Source organism: Hyperolius riggenbachi, chromosome 5 (genome assembly GCF_040937935.1).
Source record: "Hyperolius riggenbachi isolate aHypRig1 chromosome 5, aHypRig1.pri, whole genome shotgun sequence".
Taxonomy (NCBI): domain Eukaryota; kingdom Metazoa; phylum Chordata; class Amphibia; order Anura; family Hyperoliidae; genus Hyperolius; species Hyperolius riggenbachi.
Genome location: NC_090650.1, coordinates 35,205,146 through 35,222,104, shown reverse-complemented (window position 1 = coordinate 35,222,104; position 16,959 = coordinate 35,205,146). Strand labels below are relative to the sequence as shown.

At 44.6% G+C, this 16,959-nt stretch overlaps 2 protein-coding genes across 4 annotated transcripts in view; one reads left to right on the top strand and one right to left on the bottom strand.

Annotated features, from left to right (window-relative positions):
* LOC137518116 (ferroportin-like) overlaps window positions 1–16,959 on the bottom strand; it is a 79,647-nt gene that overhangs the window by 45,238 nt on the left and 17,450 nt on the right. Inside the window, exon 1 of one of the 3 annotated variants that reach the window (XM_068235471.1) lies at window positions 783–1,077. The exons of 1 other annotated variant lie outside the window; for it this stretch is intronic. In XM_068235471.1, the coding sequence (XP_068091572.1) occupies window positions 783–822 (40 nt within the window). In that variant the 5' untranslated portion in view covers window positions 823–1,077. Of the gene's footprint in view, window positions 1–345; window positions 415–782; window positions 1,078–16,959 lie in introns of those variants that run through there. One more of the 3 variants, XM_068235473.1, reaches the window with a different exon arrangement.
* Window positions 11,228–16,959, top strand: part of LRRD1 (leucine rich repeats and death domain containing 1) — a 63,234-nt gene continuing 57,502 nt past the window's right edge. The window contains exon 1 of the mRNA XM_068235478.1: window positions 11,228–11,379. The gene's annotated coding sequence lies outside the window, so the exon portion shown is untranslated. The remainder of the gene's footprint in view (window positions 11,380–16,959) is intronic.

The following is a 16,959-nucleotide window of genomic DNA, read 5'->3' as shown; positions in this document are numbered from 1 at the left end:
TATATATAGCGCCAGAGTTTTCCATTGATGTAAATAATTATCAGGCTAAAAACTGGTCAACTATTTTTATACATGTGATGTTTTACAAAAATTAAGGGACTTGTCTGGCATTCCGGCTGATCGCCAACCTTATTGTTAGACCCTTAGATGGCCAAAAGGCGAAGTTCCGATCTTTGTCTAAAGCACTTTTTGTATGTTAGGGTCGGTAGAGTTCCCCTTAAAGGGGCACTACAGCGAAAAACTGTAAAATTTAAAAGATGTGCAAACATATACAAATAAGAAATACATTTTTTCCAGAGTAAAATGAGCCATAAGTTACTTTTCTCCTATGTTGCTGTCACTTACAATAGGTAGTAGAAATCTGACAGAAGTGACAGGTTTTGGACTAGTCAATCTCTTCATAGGGGATTCTCAGCAAGGCTTTTATTCTTTATAAAGATATTACCAAAAAAGGATTTAAACAATGATGCTGGCCTGCACCCTACACAGTTTTTTGGCAGTTGTACAGAGCAACTGCCATTCACTAAGTGCTTTTGAAAATAAATATTTCCCTGAGAATCCCCTATAAAGGGATGGACTAGTCCAAAACCTGTCACTTCTGTCAGATTTCTACTACCTACTGTAAGTGACAGCAACATAGGAGAAAAAGTAATTTATGGCTCATTTTACTCTGGAAAAAAATGTACTTCTTATTTGCATATGTTTGCACATATTTTACATTTTTCAGTTTTTCGCTGTAGTGCCCCTTTAAGCTGTTGCAGAAAGCAGTATTTGGCACTCACCCGCACACCCGGAGCCTTTCTCGGTCTCTGTTGCCGACATGTTTCGCTTTTAATGTCGTGGTTGTCTTATTCTCATTTCTGCATAAGGTTTTCCTCAGTTGGAAGTGTGCCTTGGCAATACTGAAGAATGTACATCCATTGAAGGCATTGCGGAGTCATCTGTTGCAGCAGCTGTATATATGGTGGTGATGATGATGATGAGTCATATAGAACCTGGCACAGGGGTGTTGCTGCAGTGTGAGCACCTGTCCTCCTCTCTTGTGTTTCCAGTCTGCTAACATTCCTGCTGCTGTCAGCTCTGCTATTGCTGTGTCTTCACCCAAACAGGCCTCACATGGACTATTGCACACGGCACAGGGCACACAGCCAATCACCATCCAGAGATCTGCATAGACCCACCCAGATGAGCCTGCCCCACATCCTGCTCTATAGATTGCAATGCGTTGCGTGGAAGGATGACAGCCAGTTTTTACACTTCACCAGATGTGGTCAGGCTGTGTCTTATACAGATCAGGTTCAGGAATCTTTACAAAAAAAAAGGCATTTAAAGGGAATCTGAAAATAAACTTGTGATATCATGATTTGTATGTGTGGTACAGCTAAGAAATAGAACATTAGTAGCACAGATATGAGTCTCATATTGTTCCAGTACAGGAAGAGTTAAGAAACTTCAGTTGTTATCTATGCAAAACAGCTTCTTTGAGCTCTGCTCCTTTATAAAGTCATGGACAGCTCTGTCTTTTGAAACTCTTATCTCAACTGTCTCACATTGTTTCTTCTTTCTTTATGTTTTTTCTGCAGAGAAAAGTTCAAAGGATCACTAGCCTGCTCTGTGAAATCATTTAAAGAGACTCTGTAACAAAATTTTGAGCCTTATTTCTTCTATACTATAAGTTCCTATAGCTGTTCTAATGTGCTCTGTCTTACTGCAGCCTTTCCTAGTTGCACAGTGGCTGTGTTATCTCTGTTATATGATCTAATCTTCTCTCCTCTATCGGGTCTGTCGGGCTCAGGCAGTCAGGCTGGATGTGCTGTGCTGCTTGTGATTGGCTAGAAGCTATACACACCCTCTCCAGGCCCCCTGCACACTCTGTATGACTCACACACTGAGCTACTCTCAGCCTATCACTTGCTATGTCTTTTGTTTGTAAACACTGCATAAAACTGGCAATTACAAGCCAGGATTGCAGCAGGGAGTGGCAGAAACAGCACAGAGGGGCCCAGGAGAACATAGGGAATAGAATGGTATGCTTTTTATTGTAAGAATTTTAGAGTACAGATTCTCTTTAAAGGACAACTGAAGAGAGAGGTATATGGAGGCTGCCATGTTTATTTCCTTTTAAGCAATACCAGTTGCCTGGCAGCCCTGCTGATCCTCTGGCTCTAGTACTATTAGCCATAGCCCCTGAACAAGCATGCAGCAGATCAGGTGTTTCTGACTTTAAAATCAGATCTGACGGGGGCGTGGCTTAACGCTGCTGGAAGATGGCTGCCTAATCTCCTCTCTCCCGCTCGACAGCCGCTAAAGCTTGCTATTTGGCCAATCCAACGGGCTCCCAACAGATATGCCGGGTACCCGCAGTCAGCAGAACACACCGGCAACTGGCAGAAGCAATCCCAAGAAAGCAGGAAAGACCTTACTGGACATATTCCGATCTCAAAAGGACCACGCTCAGACATCCAAGATGGCGCCAGACAAAACCAGAGAAGGACAGGCCCAATCGTCGCCAGACTCCTCACCTACTGACTCAGGCAAACTCTCGGGCAAACAGCAGAGATCCCCTACTCTCGCTGACCTACAGCTATTTGCAGATGATATCAAGGCATCCATGCTATCTGCAGTGTCGGAGGTTCGAGCGGACGTCGCCGCATTAGGCTCTAGACTGCATACCTTAGAGGCGGCCAACACTCAAACAACCTCGCAGCTGAAAAAGCTAGCTAAAACCTCTGACAAGCACTCATCTAGGCTAACAGACCACACTAGATACCTCGAGGACTTGGACAACCGCGGCCGCAGATGTAACATCAGACTGAAAGGCCTACCAGAATCAGTAGCCCCTGAAAAGATCTGCGACGCACTCTCAGCCATATTTAATAACCTGCTGGACAGGCCAGCGGACTCCGAGATCGCCTTTACCCGCGCTCATAGAGCCTTGCGTCCGCGGAGCAATGACAGCGAGAAAACACGAGACGTCATCTGCTGCCTGGAGTCATTTCAGCTAAAAGAGAATATCATGAGGGCAGCACGAACACAAGACCAGATCCTGTTCAACGAAACGCCCGTTCAACTGTACCAGGACCTGTCCGCTATTACTCTAGCGAAGCGAAGAGTCCTAAAACCTCTCCTGCAAGCAATCAGAAAGAAAGGCCTGTTGTATAAATGGCGTTTTCCTTTCTCACTGTCTGTTACGTCTGAGGGGAAGACATACACCTTACGTGCAGCAGCCGACCTGAAAGACTTCTGCAGCGACCTGGATATCCCTGTGATTGACCTCCCGGACTGGGACGGAGACCTAGCATTCCAACGACCAAACACACAGGCATCCGGGTCCTCTCAGCGCCATCCACCTAACAACCAGAAGACATTCCACCGCTCCAGAAGCAGAGATTCGGAATCCGGAACGGAGACTACTCACCCTCGCCGCGATTCCTCCTCATCGGCGGAAGATGGCTAATCTACACCCGTGCTGCAGATCTATTGCATCAATCCCCAGCAAGTAAAGGCGTTGTAAGCGGTACCTTGCCTTGGATCCGGTAACTATACTGCCATGCACGGTCTTACCTGATATGCCAAGCTCATTTACTTCACCCCTGTTCGGATTGCATCCTACACACCTAGGAACAAACGGTCTCAGCTGCCCTACTCCTTTGTGGCATTTTTGTCCCCCTTCTTTTTCTCTCCTCAACTCATAAGACATTTGGATCTCTCCCTCCACCTCATAGAAGCTACCGCTCCCCCCCCCCTCATATGAATCAAGTCCCCTGACACTTCCTGAGGCTATGCGGTGGCCCGATCACTCAGAATACATGACATTCGGTATTGTATTCAATATGTCTTATAGCTAATACGGAAAGACCACATAGTACTCTTTTATTTCAGCATGGAGATATGACACGCTCTCTGTCAGATATCTGGGTCTATCCCTACTATGTGCTAGTATGATATGTTATTTATTTTATTAATATTGTGTTATTTGGGTCATAGGAAGTACTGTGATGTTATGCTCTTCTTCATTCCCTGGCTTACCTCAATATTTCCCTGAATCCCTCATAAGGTCATATCCGTATGCATGCCCTCCCCCTAGCCCCTGGCTGAAGAGACTCGGTCACCAATTTTCCTCCTTTAGCTTACTAGGCCACTTAGCCCACCAAACTGCCCCTTTGCCTTATTCAGTGACAGAGGACGAGGTAAAATCCACATACAAAGCGGGGGTTTATGTCTTAAATAATTTCCAGCATAATACACTGACAGCCTGGTATATAAACTTATCTACTCATACCCATCTTAGTATAGAACAATATAGGCCAGAGCTTGTTTCTCTTAGAGGGGGGAAATCCCAATAGGAGGAAGAGAGGAGAGGGAGGAACCATCAATCACTTAATAGGACTCCCTATACACCCGCACAGGGGTCGGGCTGTTGACTCTCTATAATCTAGACCCGTTTATTCGGTGGCCTTCCTCCCCCTACATGAGACCCCTTTTAGACTTCTTAGAGGCTAACACGTGGGGGGCTTACCCTGAAGGTAAAAATGACCCAGTAAAGGGGAATCTAATAAGAACGCAATCTTAGGGACTTTTTCTTTCTCAGGTACGGGCTGAAGACCAAACTGCGGTCCTGGCGGGGGCTCAGGCGTGCTCCCTGGCGGGCCCCTCTTTCCCCGCACCTCGCTTTCGTGGGGGTCGGGTTGGGCCCCGCCCGGGAACATGGAGCCCCCACTTCATAACCCGTTGGTTTAATTTCATATGTTTTCTAATATGGCGGCCAGAGTGGATTATGAACGCGAAGTGTCACTCCCAAACATACGGAATTTCCCGTATGCGGTAGCGTCTATTTGCGGTCATATTCTGGCGGTGTCTTTCATCACCCCCACCCAGTGTGTGATTTATACACTGACTACACATATCCCACTTTAGGAAGTCTGTGCGGCCCCCCAAGTCGCACACACGTGGGAATTATTTTCCTAAAAGCTATTTCTGTCTGTTCATATCAATACGTATGTTGGTCCATCACGGGGAGGACCTCTCTTCCTGTATTCTTCGTTTCTCCTTTCTCACTTCCCTTGGCCTCTTTTTCCTACTTTCGCTCCTTTCTCTATCCACTACTTCTACGGGGAAAAATTTGGGTTGTTGGGGGCTGGAACTACCAGCAGGACAGGCAACTGTGATAATGCACACGCATCGAGCAAACTGGAAGCTGGTCTCGTTTAACGTGAACGGCCTTAACACACCGGAGAAAAGATCGATTATTTTTGACTTTCTCCATCATCAAAAAGTGCAAATTGCTTATTTGCAAGAGACTCATTTACGAGCTAACCATATCCCTACGAGATTTAATTCCCGTTACCCTTTGGCTTTTCATGCTACATCGCCAACTTCTAAAACCAAAGGAGTCTCTATCTTCCTGCATCGAGATATACCGTTCACGCTGGACGAGTCAGTGTGTGACCCAGAGGGTCGTTATCTTTTTATTAAGGGGAAAATTGCTAATCACACAGTCACCATGGCTAATGTATATATCCCCAACAAGCACCAACCATCCTTTTTATCCTCCACGCTAGCTAAATTAGCTGCTTTTACCAGTGGTGTACTAATTGTAGAAGGAGACTTTAACATCCCCATTAACCCTATCCAAGACTGCTCTAATGGTTCAACCACCCTCTCATACGCGGCCTTACGGCGCATTAAATCCCAATTGCAGAGCCTATCCTTAATGGATCCTTGGAGGATATCCCACCCACAGGTGAAGGACTATACCTTCTTTTCTGCCATTCATAATTAGTATTCAAGGATCTACTACTTTTTTTGCCACAGAGAGACCTATCTCTAGTTATCAACACTGACATAGGTAACAGAACGATCTCAGATCATTCCCCGGTCTTTCTCACCATATCCGCCCCTGACTCCTCCACGAAAATCTGGAACTGGAGATTGAACCCAAATCTCTTGGCAGAGGCCGGTAGGAGACAAATAGTGTCGGAGGCCCTTGACGATTACTTTTCCATTAACAACAACCAAGCAACATCTAAACTCACAACATGGGAGGCACACAAAGCAGTAATTCGGGGACACTTCATTAGGATGGGCTCTAGACTTAAGAAGGAAAGGACAGAAATGACCGTCAAACTGATGGCAGATATTAACCGTCTGGAACGCGCCCACAAACTAACCTTAGCCTTAGCAAACCTAGAAGAACTTAATAAAGCTAGAAGTGCTCTTGACAAACTCTTATTCTGAAGCTAGACGGAAGTTAATGTCCGTCAAAAAAATATATTACGAGCAGGGCAATAAAAGTGGCAAATACCTTGCCCGTGCCTTGAGGAAAAGAACCCTGCACATGAATGTCACATGTATTACTACCAAAAAGCAGACCCAGGTCTTCAAACCAAAGGAAATCGCAGATGAATTCAAGTCATATTATGCCTCCCTGTACAACTTGCACAATCATAGCCAATCACCCGAACAACATAATATCAGAACCTCTGCCATCTCCAACTTTCTCGCTCAGCATGCGACCAGCTTACCCCTAGACCAATCAGACAAGGAAGACCTGGAATCCCCTCTTACAGAGGACGAGTTCCAGGTGGCAGTCGGAACTTTGAAGCCGGGCAAGGCACCAGGCCCTGACGGTCTCACGAGCCAATACTATAAAGCTTTTAGAGGCACTCTAGCCCCAGCGTTTGTTAACGCTTTCAACTCGATTACCCCTAACACCATTCCATCCACTCAGTTTCTAGAAGCCCACATAGTAGTAATTCCCAAGCCAGACAAGGACCCTGCACAATGCCCCAGCTACAGACCTATTTCCCTTTTAAATTTAGACGCCAAGATCCTGGCCAAAATACTAGCTAACCGCCTAATCCCATTTGTCTCTAGACACGTCAACCCAGACCAAGCTGGCTTTGTCCCTGGTCGTGAAGCAAAGGACAATGTCATGAGGACAGTAGACATCATGTCCTTCGCCAAAGTGAGGGGGGTTAAAGCGTTTTTGCTCTCAACTGATGCAGAGAAGGCCTTTGACAGGGTCGCTTGGGACTATACCCGAGCGGTCCTGTTAGGGCTGGGAATTGGGGATACTATGTGCAACCTTATTGGATTGTTATACACTAACCCTTCTGCAAAAATCAGAGTCAACGGCGCTTTCTCAGACCCATTCAAGATAACAAACGGGACCCGGCAGGGATGTCCCCTCTCACCACTAATATACATACTCACCCTGGAGCCCTTTCTAAATGCTGTTCGTTCAGATCCAGATATCCATGGTATCCCTGTAGGCCCATTAGACCATCTGGTAGCCGCCTTTGCTGACGACTTACTTTTCTTCCTGCAAAACCCGATGATCTCTATCCCCAATCTAATACGCATATTCACGGAATTTGGCCAATTATCTAATTTAAAAATCAACTTTCAGAAGTCACAGGCCCTAAACATCTCGCTTGACGATAGCACAATACAGACTTGCAAGACCAGCTTCCCTTTCCAGTGGTCCCAAAACCAACTTAGATACCTGGGCATTAATATCACCTCTAACTTGAAAAACCTATTCTCTGCTAACTTTATCAAATTAGACTCGACATTGAAAACTGATCTCGCCAGTTGGGGTAACCAACCCCACTTGTCATGGTTTGGAAGAATATCTTCCATTAAAATGAACCTCCTGCCCCGTATCCTATACATAAGCCAGTGTATCCCGATACATCTCCCTCCTACCTTTTTGAAAAGCCTACAAGGGGCAACCAACAAATTCATATGGGGCAATAAACCCCCACGGATCAAGAGATCCACACTCACAGTCCCAAAAGACTTGGGTGGGGCTGGGCTCCCTGACCTACAGAAATATCACCTGGCCTCCCAGCTAAGTAGGGTGGTTGAATGGGCCGTGGCGGAGAACCCTAAACCGTAGGTCACAATTGAGCAAGAATTGGCGGGTATCCAGGCCTCTGCCCTTGGATGGGTGGATATCCCACGTAGAGTGCAGGCAACTTGGCAAAACCCACTCATGGAAGCCACTATCAAATGTTTCAGAAAACATGCCACGTCCCTAAACCTTGCGAACCTATCAGGCCCACTTACTCCCCTAAAAGACAATCCAGCATTTAAACCAGCGGCAGATATACCTTTCCTCACATCCTGGGACCCCCACCATCCCCCTAGGGCGAGAGACTTTGTGTCTGCAGGGAAAACCAAAACACACCAGGAAATGGTTAGGATGAGAGACATGACACCCCTTTCCAACTGGCAATATTTCCAAATTCGACACTTTATGCACTCCATACTCAAAAGTGGGAACTGGGCCCCGACTCTAACTCCATTTGAAAACTTAATAGTAAGCCCAGCGCCACACAGACACCTAATCTCTGCTACATACCAGATCCTGGTGAGCGCCACAACTCCAGATAAATTTGGTTATCAGGAGGCGTGGGAGAGAGACCTGGGACAAACCCTCGAGGAAGAGCAATGGCAGAAAATCTTCAGTCTTAATCATAAAGGCTCCTTGAATGCAAATACCCAAGAACTTGGGTTTAAAATACTATCTCGTTGGTACAAGACTCCACAAATATTACACAGAATCTTCCCCTCATCCCCTGACTCTTGTTGGAGATGTGGGGCTGGTGGGTGCGATATCTTCCATATATTCTGGTCCTGCTCTGCTATTGTCCCCTTTTGGAGGGAGGCTCACCAATTAATGGAAGCAATCACATGGGACAAAATTCCCTTTCGCCCAGATGTCTTACTTCTTCATAGCACCCATGATTCCATTAAGTCATACAAAAAATCAATAACTATTCACCTGATCAATGCTGCAAGGGCAATGATTCCCCTCCACTGGAAGTCCCCCAATGCACCGTCCATAAAGTCATGGATTAAGAGAATTGAATTTATCGAGCACATGGAGCACCTAATCCTCTTATCGCACGAGCGATCTGAACAATATACCAGGACGTGGTCGGTCTGGACGGACTTCCAGTGTTCAGATACCTACAAACATATCATGGACCCCAATTAACCTGGTCTCAATCAGCTGACTGCATCTCTTTCCCTAACCTATCTCTCTTTTCCCCCCCTATTTCTACACTGACTTCTCCTATCCCTGCTCTACTGACCAACTTTCATCTTCCTTTCCTTCCCCATGGTGGCACAGATGTATACCAGCAGTTAACGTTATGCTTATATAGAATTGTAGTTTATCTCCCGTTCTTAAACTTTCAACATGTTCTCTATAATGAAGCCTAACAGGCGACAGTTCTTATGCTTCGGCATTTGCAAGGCATTGTTATATTGTATGCTCTGTCACATATTAAGTCGGTGATGTCTGTTCAATGCTTTTCAATTGGCATTCATTTGTTGTTGTCTATATATCTTTCAATAAAACTTAATTGTATAAAAAAAAAAAAAAAAAAAAAAAAAATCAGATCTGACAAGACTAGCTGCATGCTTGTTTCTGGTTTTATTCAGATACTACTGCAGAGAAATAGACCAGCAGGGCTGCCAGGCAACTGGTATTGATTAAAAGAAAAATAAATAGGGCAGCCTCCATATACTTCTCACTTCAGTTCCCCTTTAAAAATGCTGAGTGTATTGTGGAAACTGCAATTATTAGAAATTGATGCAATGTTATAAAAAAAGCTATATATCTGAAAATAAAAATATGAGAATATTTTCTTTGCTACTAATGTTCTAATAATTATCCGTACTACACAACCAATTCATTATAGCATGAGTTTTTTTCGCTTCAGTGTCACTTTAAGGGGACATTAAAGGAGAACCCCTCTAATGGTGGCCACTAATAACACAATTCGGTGGAACGATCGTTTATGAATGGCTATTTGTATGAACAATAGGAAATGGATAAAAATCTCCTTACCAATTCAAACAGGTTAATGAAATCGATCCGATTTTCGGATCGATCCTGTCGAATCGTTTTAGGAGATTTTTGTCCATTAGTAGTCCCAAACGATTATGTCCGATCATTCACATAAATAATCGTTCATAAATGATTGTTCAGAAAATTGTATGGGTTAGTGGCCCCCTTTAAGGCCTAGGACCCACTACAGATCACTGGACACAATCGCTCAGCATATTTGCTAACGTTTTGTAACGAGATTTCAGTAGCGATTCCCTGTATTTTTGTATCAATCTTATGGTACCCATACACGGTACAATAAAAACATCCGATATTCCTGTTTTTTCAACCAAAACTATCAAATCAATCGATCAAGAAAAAACAAATGATTATCCCCTTTTTTTCTATAAAAATCCAATAAGACATGTTGGAAAAATCTTTATATTCCATCTAACGGAATAATCAAACTAAATTGTGTAATTGAAAAAATATAAAACATTGTACCATGTATGGGCACCTTTTAGTGTTACAGATTGCAAAAGCGATTGTGATTAGCCATGTTCTGATTTCTGAACGTTTTTCTGTTTTATCTTCTACAGAAGTAATTCGAAAATCAATTAAAATAATGATAGCAAATCTATTTATGTATTGTATTTATAAAGCGCCAACATATTGCGCAGCGTTTAGATCAGACCTGTCGGAAATAATCAATTTGACCATCAATCTGATGGAAAATTGCATTGTGTGTACTAGGCATTAGGGCCCTTTTCTACTATATCAGTCGCTGTCAGTTATAACTGGAAGGACAACTGATGTGCAAGGTAACATCCATGTTTCTCTATAGCTCAAGTGGGCGATATTACAGCTTAAAGAGGGATTTTCGGCCACAAAATCAAACTTATTTTACCAACACCTCTGTGTTTATTATGCAGTCTACAACCTGACCCTGCATTGTAAGCATTCCAATATAATCGTAAATGTTTCTGCTGTAATAAATCTTATCTCAGTCAGCCTGGCTCTATTTGTTCCATTGCGGAGGAGAAGGAAGCTTGTTATCAGCCCTCCCACATTCCTGCTCCTCACTGATTGGCTGAGGCCAATTCAGTGAGCTGCTGAAATCTGATCTATGCTGTTCTCCTATGTGTTTAGAAAGCAAGCTAGCTATGTGCAGTTTCTAGAAGGAAAAAAAGTAAGGGAGGAAATGACATCAGTATTGGCTTCAGTCAGAGGGAATTAAGATGGCAAATGCCTGAAACAAAATCTCTTTATTTACTATATAAAATCCTCTGAAATGAAAACATGGACAGTACAATACATGTGTTATGTAAGTGGAACAAGTAGTTATCTACTTTCATGTGTGTGTGTGTGTGTGTGTCTTCCTAGGATAGTATGGCTGCCCGTGCTGTGTGCCGACCCGGAAGTTGTTACGGGGTCATCACCATTTTTAATATGGAGGAGGGAGAATTTTATCGATTATAGTGGATAAACAGGATGCAGGAGAAGAGGAAGTGATTGATGAGCTGACTACACTGGAGGTATGTTCAGGTTACTTTAAGTTTAGAGAAGGAAACATGCGCTATTTGTGAAACAGTTCTATAAATGAAATAATAGGACATAAGAACTAAACACCGGTATATACAGGGCCGGATTTAAGCCAAGGCTGCCTAGGCCATGGCCTAGTGCACCACAGGAGCAAGGGTGGGAGGGCAGCAGGCTAAACTGGTGCAGCATTTGCAAGCTTGCAAATCCAGCAATGCAGGGAGATCAGTCAAGCGCCTGCCCTGACCGTGGTACTCTGCTGCTGGCCGCCTGTGCAGCAGCCACCTTGCTCTCTGTACACGTTTGCATTGTAGCCGGCGGCTCTGGACTTGGGCAGCATTGGAGACGGAAAGGAAGAGGAAGCTTCTGCCCTGGAGATGAGTGGAGAAGTGAGTGACACTGATGGCTGCGGCGGTTTGAAGGTGAGCTGGCTACCTATACTGAAGGGGGTGGGTGGGAAAAGGAGGGATTAAGGGAGTCATCTGGCTACCTATAGTGGAGGGAAAGGGGGCGGAGCCATCTCGCTACATATTCTGAGGGGGGAGGGTCATCTGACTACCTATACTGGAGGGAAGGGGGGGGGGAAGCCATCTCTCTACATATACTGAGGGGGGGTCATCTGGCTACCTATACTGGAGGGAAAGGGGAGAGGGGTCATCTCGCTACATATACTGAGGGGGGGGTCATCTGGCTACCTATACTGGAGGGAAAGGGGTCATCTCGCTACATATACTGAGGGGGGTCATCTGGCTACCTATACTGGAGGGAAGGTGGGAGGAGCCATCTCGCTACATATACTGAGGGGGGGGGGGTCATCTGGCTACCTATACTGGAGGGAAGGGGGGAGAAGCCATCTCGCTACATATACTGAGGGGGGGGGGTCATCTGGCTACTTATACTGGAGGGAAGGGAGGAGGAGGAGCCATCTCGCTACATATACTGAGGGGGGGGGGTCATCTGGCTACTTATACTGGAGAGAAGGGAGGAGGAGGAGCCATCTCGCTACATATACTGAGGGGGGGGGGGGTCATCTGGCTACTTATACTGGAGGGAAGGGGGGAGAAGCCATCTCGCTACCTATACTGAGTGGGGGGGTTATCTGGCTACTTATACTGGAGGGAAGGGGGGAGAAGCCATCTCGCTACCTATACTGAGTGGGGGGGTTATCTGGCTACTTATACTGGAGGGAAGGGGGGAGAAGCCATCTCGCTACCTATACTGAGTGGGGGGGTTATCTGGCTACTTATACTGGAGGGAAGGAAGGAGAAGCCATCTCGCTACATATACTGAATGGGGGCGGCTGGTGACAGTGGCCTTGGGTGGTAAAGAGTCCAAACTGGCCCTGGGTATATATTGGCTATAATCCTCTTCACAAGATGAATAATAATAATAACAAAGGCTCAGATAGGCGTATCTCTCTAAAAACAGTAAAATAAGTCTGATATAGAGTACCGATATAATGTAAGGGAAAGCATTAGGGTTATCTCTACTGTATAATAATTACTGTATTAAATCAGAAGACATTTTTGTGGGTAAGATAATACTTTTATTTCTTGGATGGAGCTTGAAGGAAGGCAGGCTATATATGACATGTGATCAAGGTACAGAGAGTGCAGAATTATTAGGCAAATTAGTATTTCGACCACATCATCCACTTCATGCATGTTGTCTTACTCCAAGCTGTATAGGCTCGAAAGCCTACTACAAATTAAGCATATTAGGTGATGTGCATCTCTGTAATGAGAAGGGGTGTGGTCTAATGACATCAACACCCTATATCAGGTGTGCATAATTATTAGGCAACTTCCTTTCCTTTGGCAAAATGGGTCAAAAGAAGGACTTGACAGGCTCAGAAAAGTCAAACATAGTGAGATATCTTGCAGAGGGATGCAGCACTCTTAAAATTGCAAAGCTTCTGAAGCGTGATCATCGAACAATCAAGCATTTCATTCAAAATAGTCAACAGGGTTGCAAGAAGCGTGTGGAAAAACCAAGGCGCAAAATAACTGCCCATGAACTGAGAAAAGTCAAGCGTGCAGCTGCCAAGATGCCACTTGCCACCAGTTTGGCCATATTTCAGAGCTGCAACATCACTGGAGTGCCCAAAAGCACAAGGTGTGCAATACTCAGAGACATGGCCAAGGTAAGAAAGGCTGAAAGACGACCACCACTGAACAAGACACGCTGAAACGTCAAGACTGGGCCAAGAAATATCTCAAGACTGATTTTTCTAAGGTTTTATGGACCAATGAAATGAGAGTAATGCTACGTACACACATGCGACTACGATCGTTCGTTGTTAACGACGAACGATCTTTTAATTGACGAAAGAACGACCGGAGTAAAGTTAGTTCTAAAAAGTGTGTAACGATCACATCGTTAGAACGAACGTTACACCACGTAAAAGCACTCAATGCGCCTGCGCATAAAATTGTAAAGTTCCCTGGAGAAAAAGTGAAATGCGCATGTCCAGCCTGGTACAAACGATCGTTTCCAACGATGTACTACTTTTGCAAACGATCGTCGTTGGTTAAAATCCGCCGAGACAGAACTTTTGTAGCGATTTGGCTCGTTCGTCGTTAGACTTAATAGTCGGTGGTTCGTTTTTTGTAACGATCGTCGTTGGTAAAGATCGGGGAACGATCGTTACAAACGACTATAGTTGCATGTGTGTACGCACCTTTAGTCTTGATGGGCCAGATGGATGGGCCCGTGGCTGGATTGGTAAAGGGCAGAGAGCTCCAGTCTGACTTAGACGCCAGCAAGGTGGAGGTGGAGTACTGGTTTGGGCTGGTATCATCAAAGATGAGCTTGTGCGGCCTTTTCAGGTTGAGGATGGAGTCAAGCTCAACTCCCAGTCCTACTGCCTGTTTCTGGAAGACACCTTCTTCAAGCAGTGGTACAGGAAGAAGTCTGCATCCTTCAAGAAAAACATGATTTTCATGCAGGACAATGCTCCATCACACGCGTCCAAGTACTCCACAGCGTGGCTGGCAAGAAAGGGTATAAAAGAAGAAAAACTAATGACATGGCCTCCTTGTTCACCAGATCTGAACCCCATTGAGAACCTGTGGTCCATCATAAAATGTGAGATTTACAAGGAGGGAAAACAGTACACCTCTCTGAACAGTGTCTGGGAGGCTGTGGTTGCTGCTGCAAGCAATGTTGATGGTGAACAGATCAAAACACTGACAGAATCCATGGATGGCAGGCTTTTGAGTGTCCTTGCAAAGAAAGGTGGCTATATTGGTCACTGATTTGTTTTTGTTTTGTTTTTGAATGTCAGAAATGTATATTGTGAATGTTGAGATGTTATATTGGTTTCACTGGTAAAAAATAAATAATTGAAATGGGTATATATTTGTTTTTTGTTAAGTTGCCTAATAATTATGCACAGTAATAGTCACCTGCACACACAGCTATCCCCCTAAAATAGCTAAAACTAAAAACAAACTAAAAACTACTTTCAAAAATATTCAGCTTTGATATTAATGAGTTTTTGGGGTTCATTGAGAACATGGTTGTTGTTCAATAATAAAATTATTCCTCAAAAATACCACTTGCCTAATAATTTTGCACTCCCTGTATATCCTTCACATACGGGTCCCCTTGGGCTGTTGGTCCCAGCTGGTAATAACTTCAGAGGTTTTAAACCCCTTCCTTACCAGTAGTCTTTTTGATTAAAAAACAGGGCTCACCGACGTCACGCCGCACAGATCCATCGCTCTCGCCATACGAGCCGGTCTCTCCGTTGCTATAGCCCACTCGCTCTGCTGTCAGTGAGCCAGTCAGAAGCATGTTCCAAATCTAACTGCCAAAATAGTAAGATACAAGCCAGCCTCTCTACTCACTTGCACACTACTTTGGCAGTTTGACTACGTTTGCTCTTCATGGAATGCTTTTGAAAACAAAGAAAACCCTGAGAATCCCACATGAGGAGATGGACTATTCCAAAAGCTGTTGGTTCTGTCAGACTTTAACTGTTTACTTTTTTCGCTGTAGTGGTCCTTTAAACAGTCTCTCTCTGACTAGCTGGTTAAATAGATCAGGACATTACAGCTTTAAAGAGACACTGTAACATCAAAAAGATCCCCTGGGGGGTACTCACCTCGGGTGGGGGAAGCCTCCGGATCCTAATGAGGCTTCCTACGCCGTCCTCTGTCCCACAGGGGTCTCGCCGCAGCCCTCCGAACAGCCGGCGACTGTGCCGACTGTCAGTTCAATATTTACCTTTGCTGGCTCCAGCGGGGGCGCTGTGGCGACTTTCGGCACGGAAATAGACGGAAATACCCGATCTCCGTCGGGTCCGCTCTACTGCACAGGCGCCGGAAACTTGCGCCTGCGCAGTAGAGCAGACCCGACGGAGATCTGGTATTTCCGCCTACTTCGGCGCTGACAGCCGTCAGAGCGCCTGCGCAGGAGCCAGGAAGGTAAATATTACGTCACCGCTGCACGGAGGGCTACAGCGAGACCCCTGACGGATGGAGGACGGCGTGGTAAGCCTCATTAGGATCCGGAGGCTTCCCCCACCCGAGGTGAGTACCCCCCAGGGGCCGTTTTGTCGTTACAGTTCCTCTTTAAGGAAAATGGGGTTAACTTTAAACCCTCCACAATGGAGTCAAGTTGATTAACATTGCTCACACATCAGGGGCTATGAAAACACCCCAAAAGTCCAAGAAATCAATTTAAACTCACTCCACTTTCTTTTGCGATTATAGACAAAATTATATTTTTGCATTAAATCATTAAACAGAATTAAAAACGAATATGAATATGAATATGAAACTATAAGACTGGTCTGATGTCATTTGAATGCATATTTTCACCAGATTGAAGCTACAGGAAAACTTTGCAGCTGCAGGACAAAATATCAGATACATTTGTAATCAAGTAATAATGGGTTCTGCACGCAAAATACATCAGACGAATCCCTCTTCTAATGAATTATTATTTTTGTGTATTTTTATAGCACTGACATCTTCTGCAGCTCATTTACATAGTGTAGTCATGTCACTGCCTATCCCTCGAAGGAGCTCACAATCTAATCCCTACCATAGTCATATGTACTACCATATTAATATTCTTATTATTTATATAGCACTGACTTCGAATGGAGCACTTTACAGAGTACATAGTCATGTCACTGACTGTCCTCAGAAGCTCACAATCTAACCCTACCATAGTCTAATGTCCTACATATTATTATTATTATTATTATTATTATTATTATTATTATTTTTATGTATTTATGTAGCACAGACATCTTCTGCAGCACTTTACAGAGTACATAGTCATGACACTGACTGTCCTCAGAGGAGCTCACAATCTAATCCTACCATAGGAAATAATTGTCTAGTATTTCTGTTGTAGTGTAAAGCCTGGTGCCCACTGGCTACGATTTGCGGAAGTTCAAAAGTTTACTGTGATTTCCGGAGAGATTTGGCCCTGTATCCCTTCAATGTGATTTCTCCAGGATTGCTCCAGGATTGCTCTGCAAGCGTTGCAGTGGAACCACCCTCATAGGGTTCCTCTGTCTGAGCACTTTGTCGATCGTCAGGGATTGGCAAACGCTACTA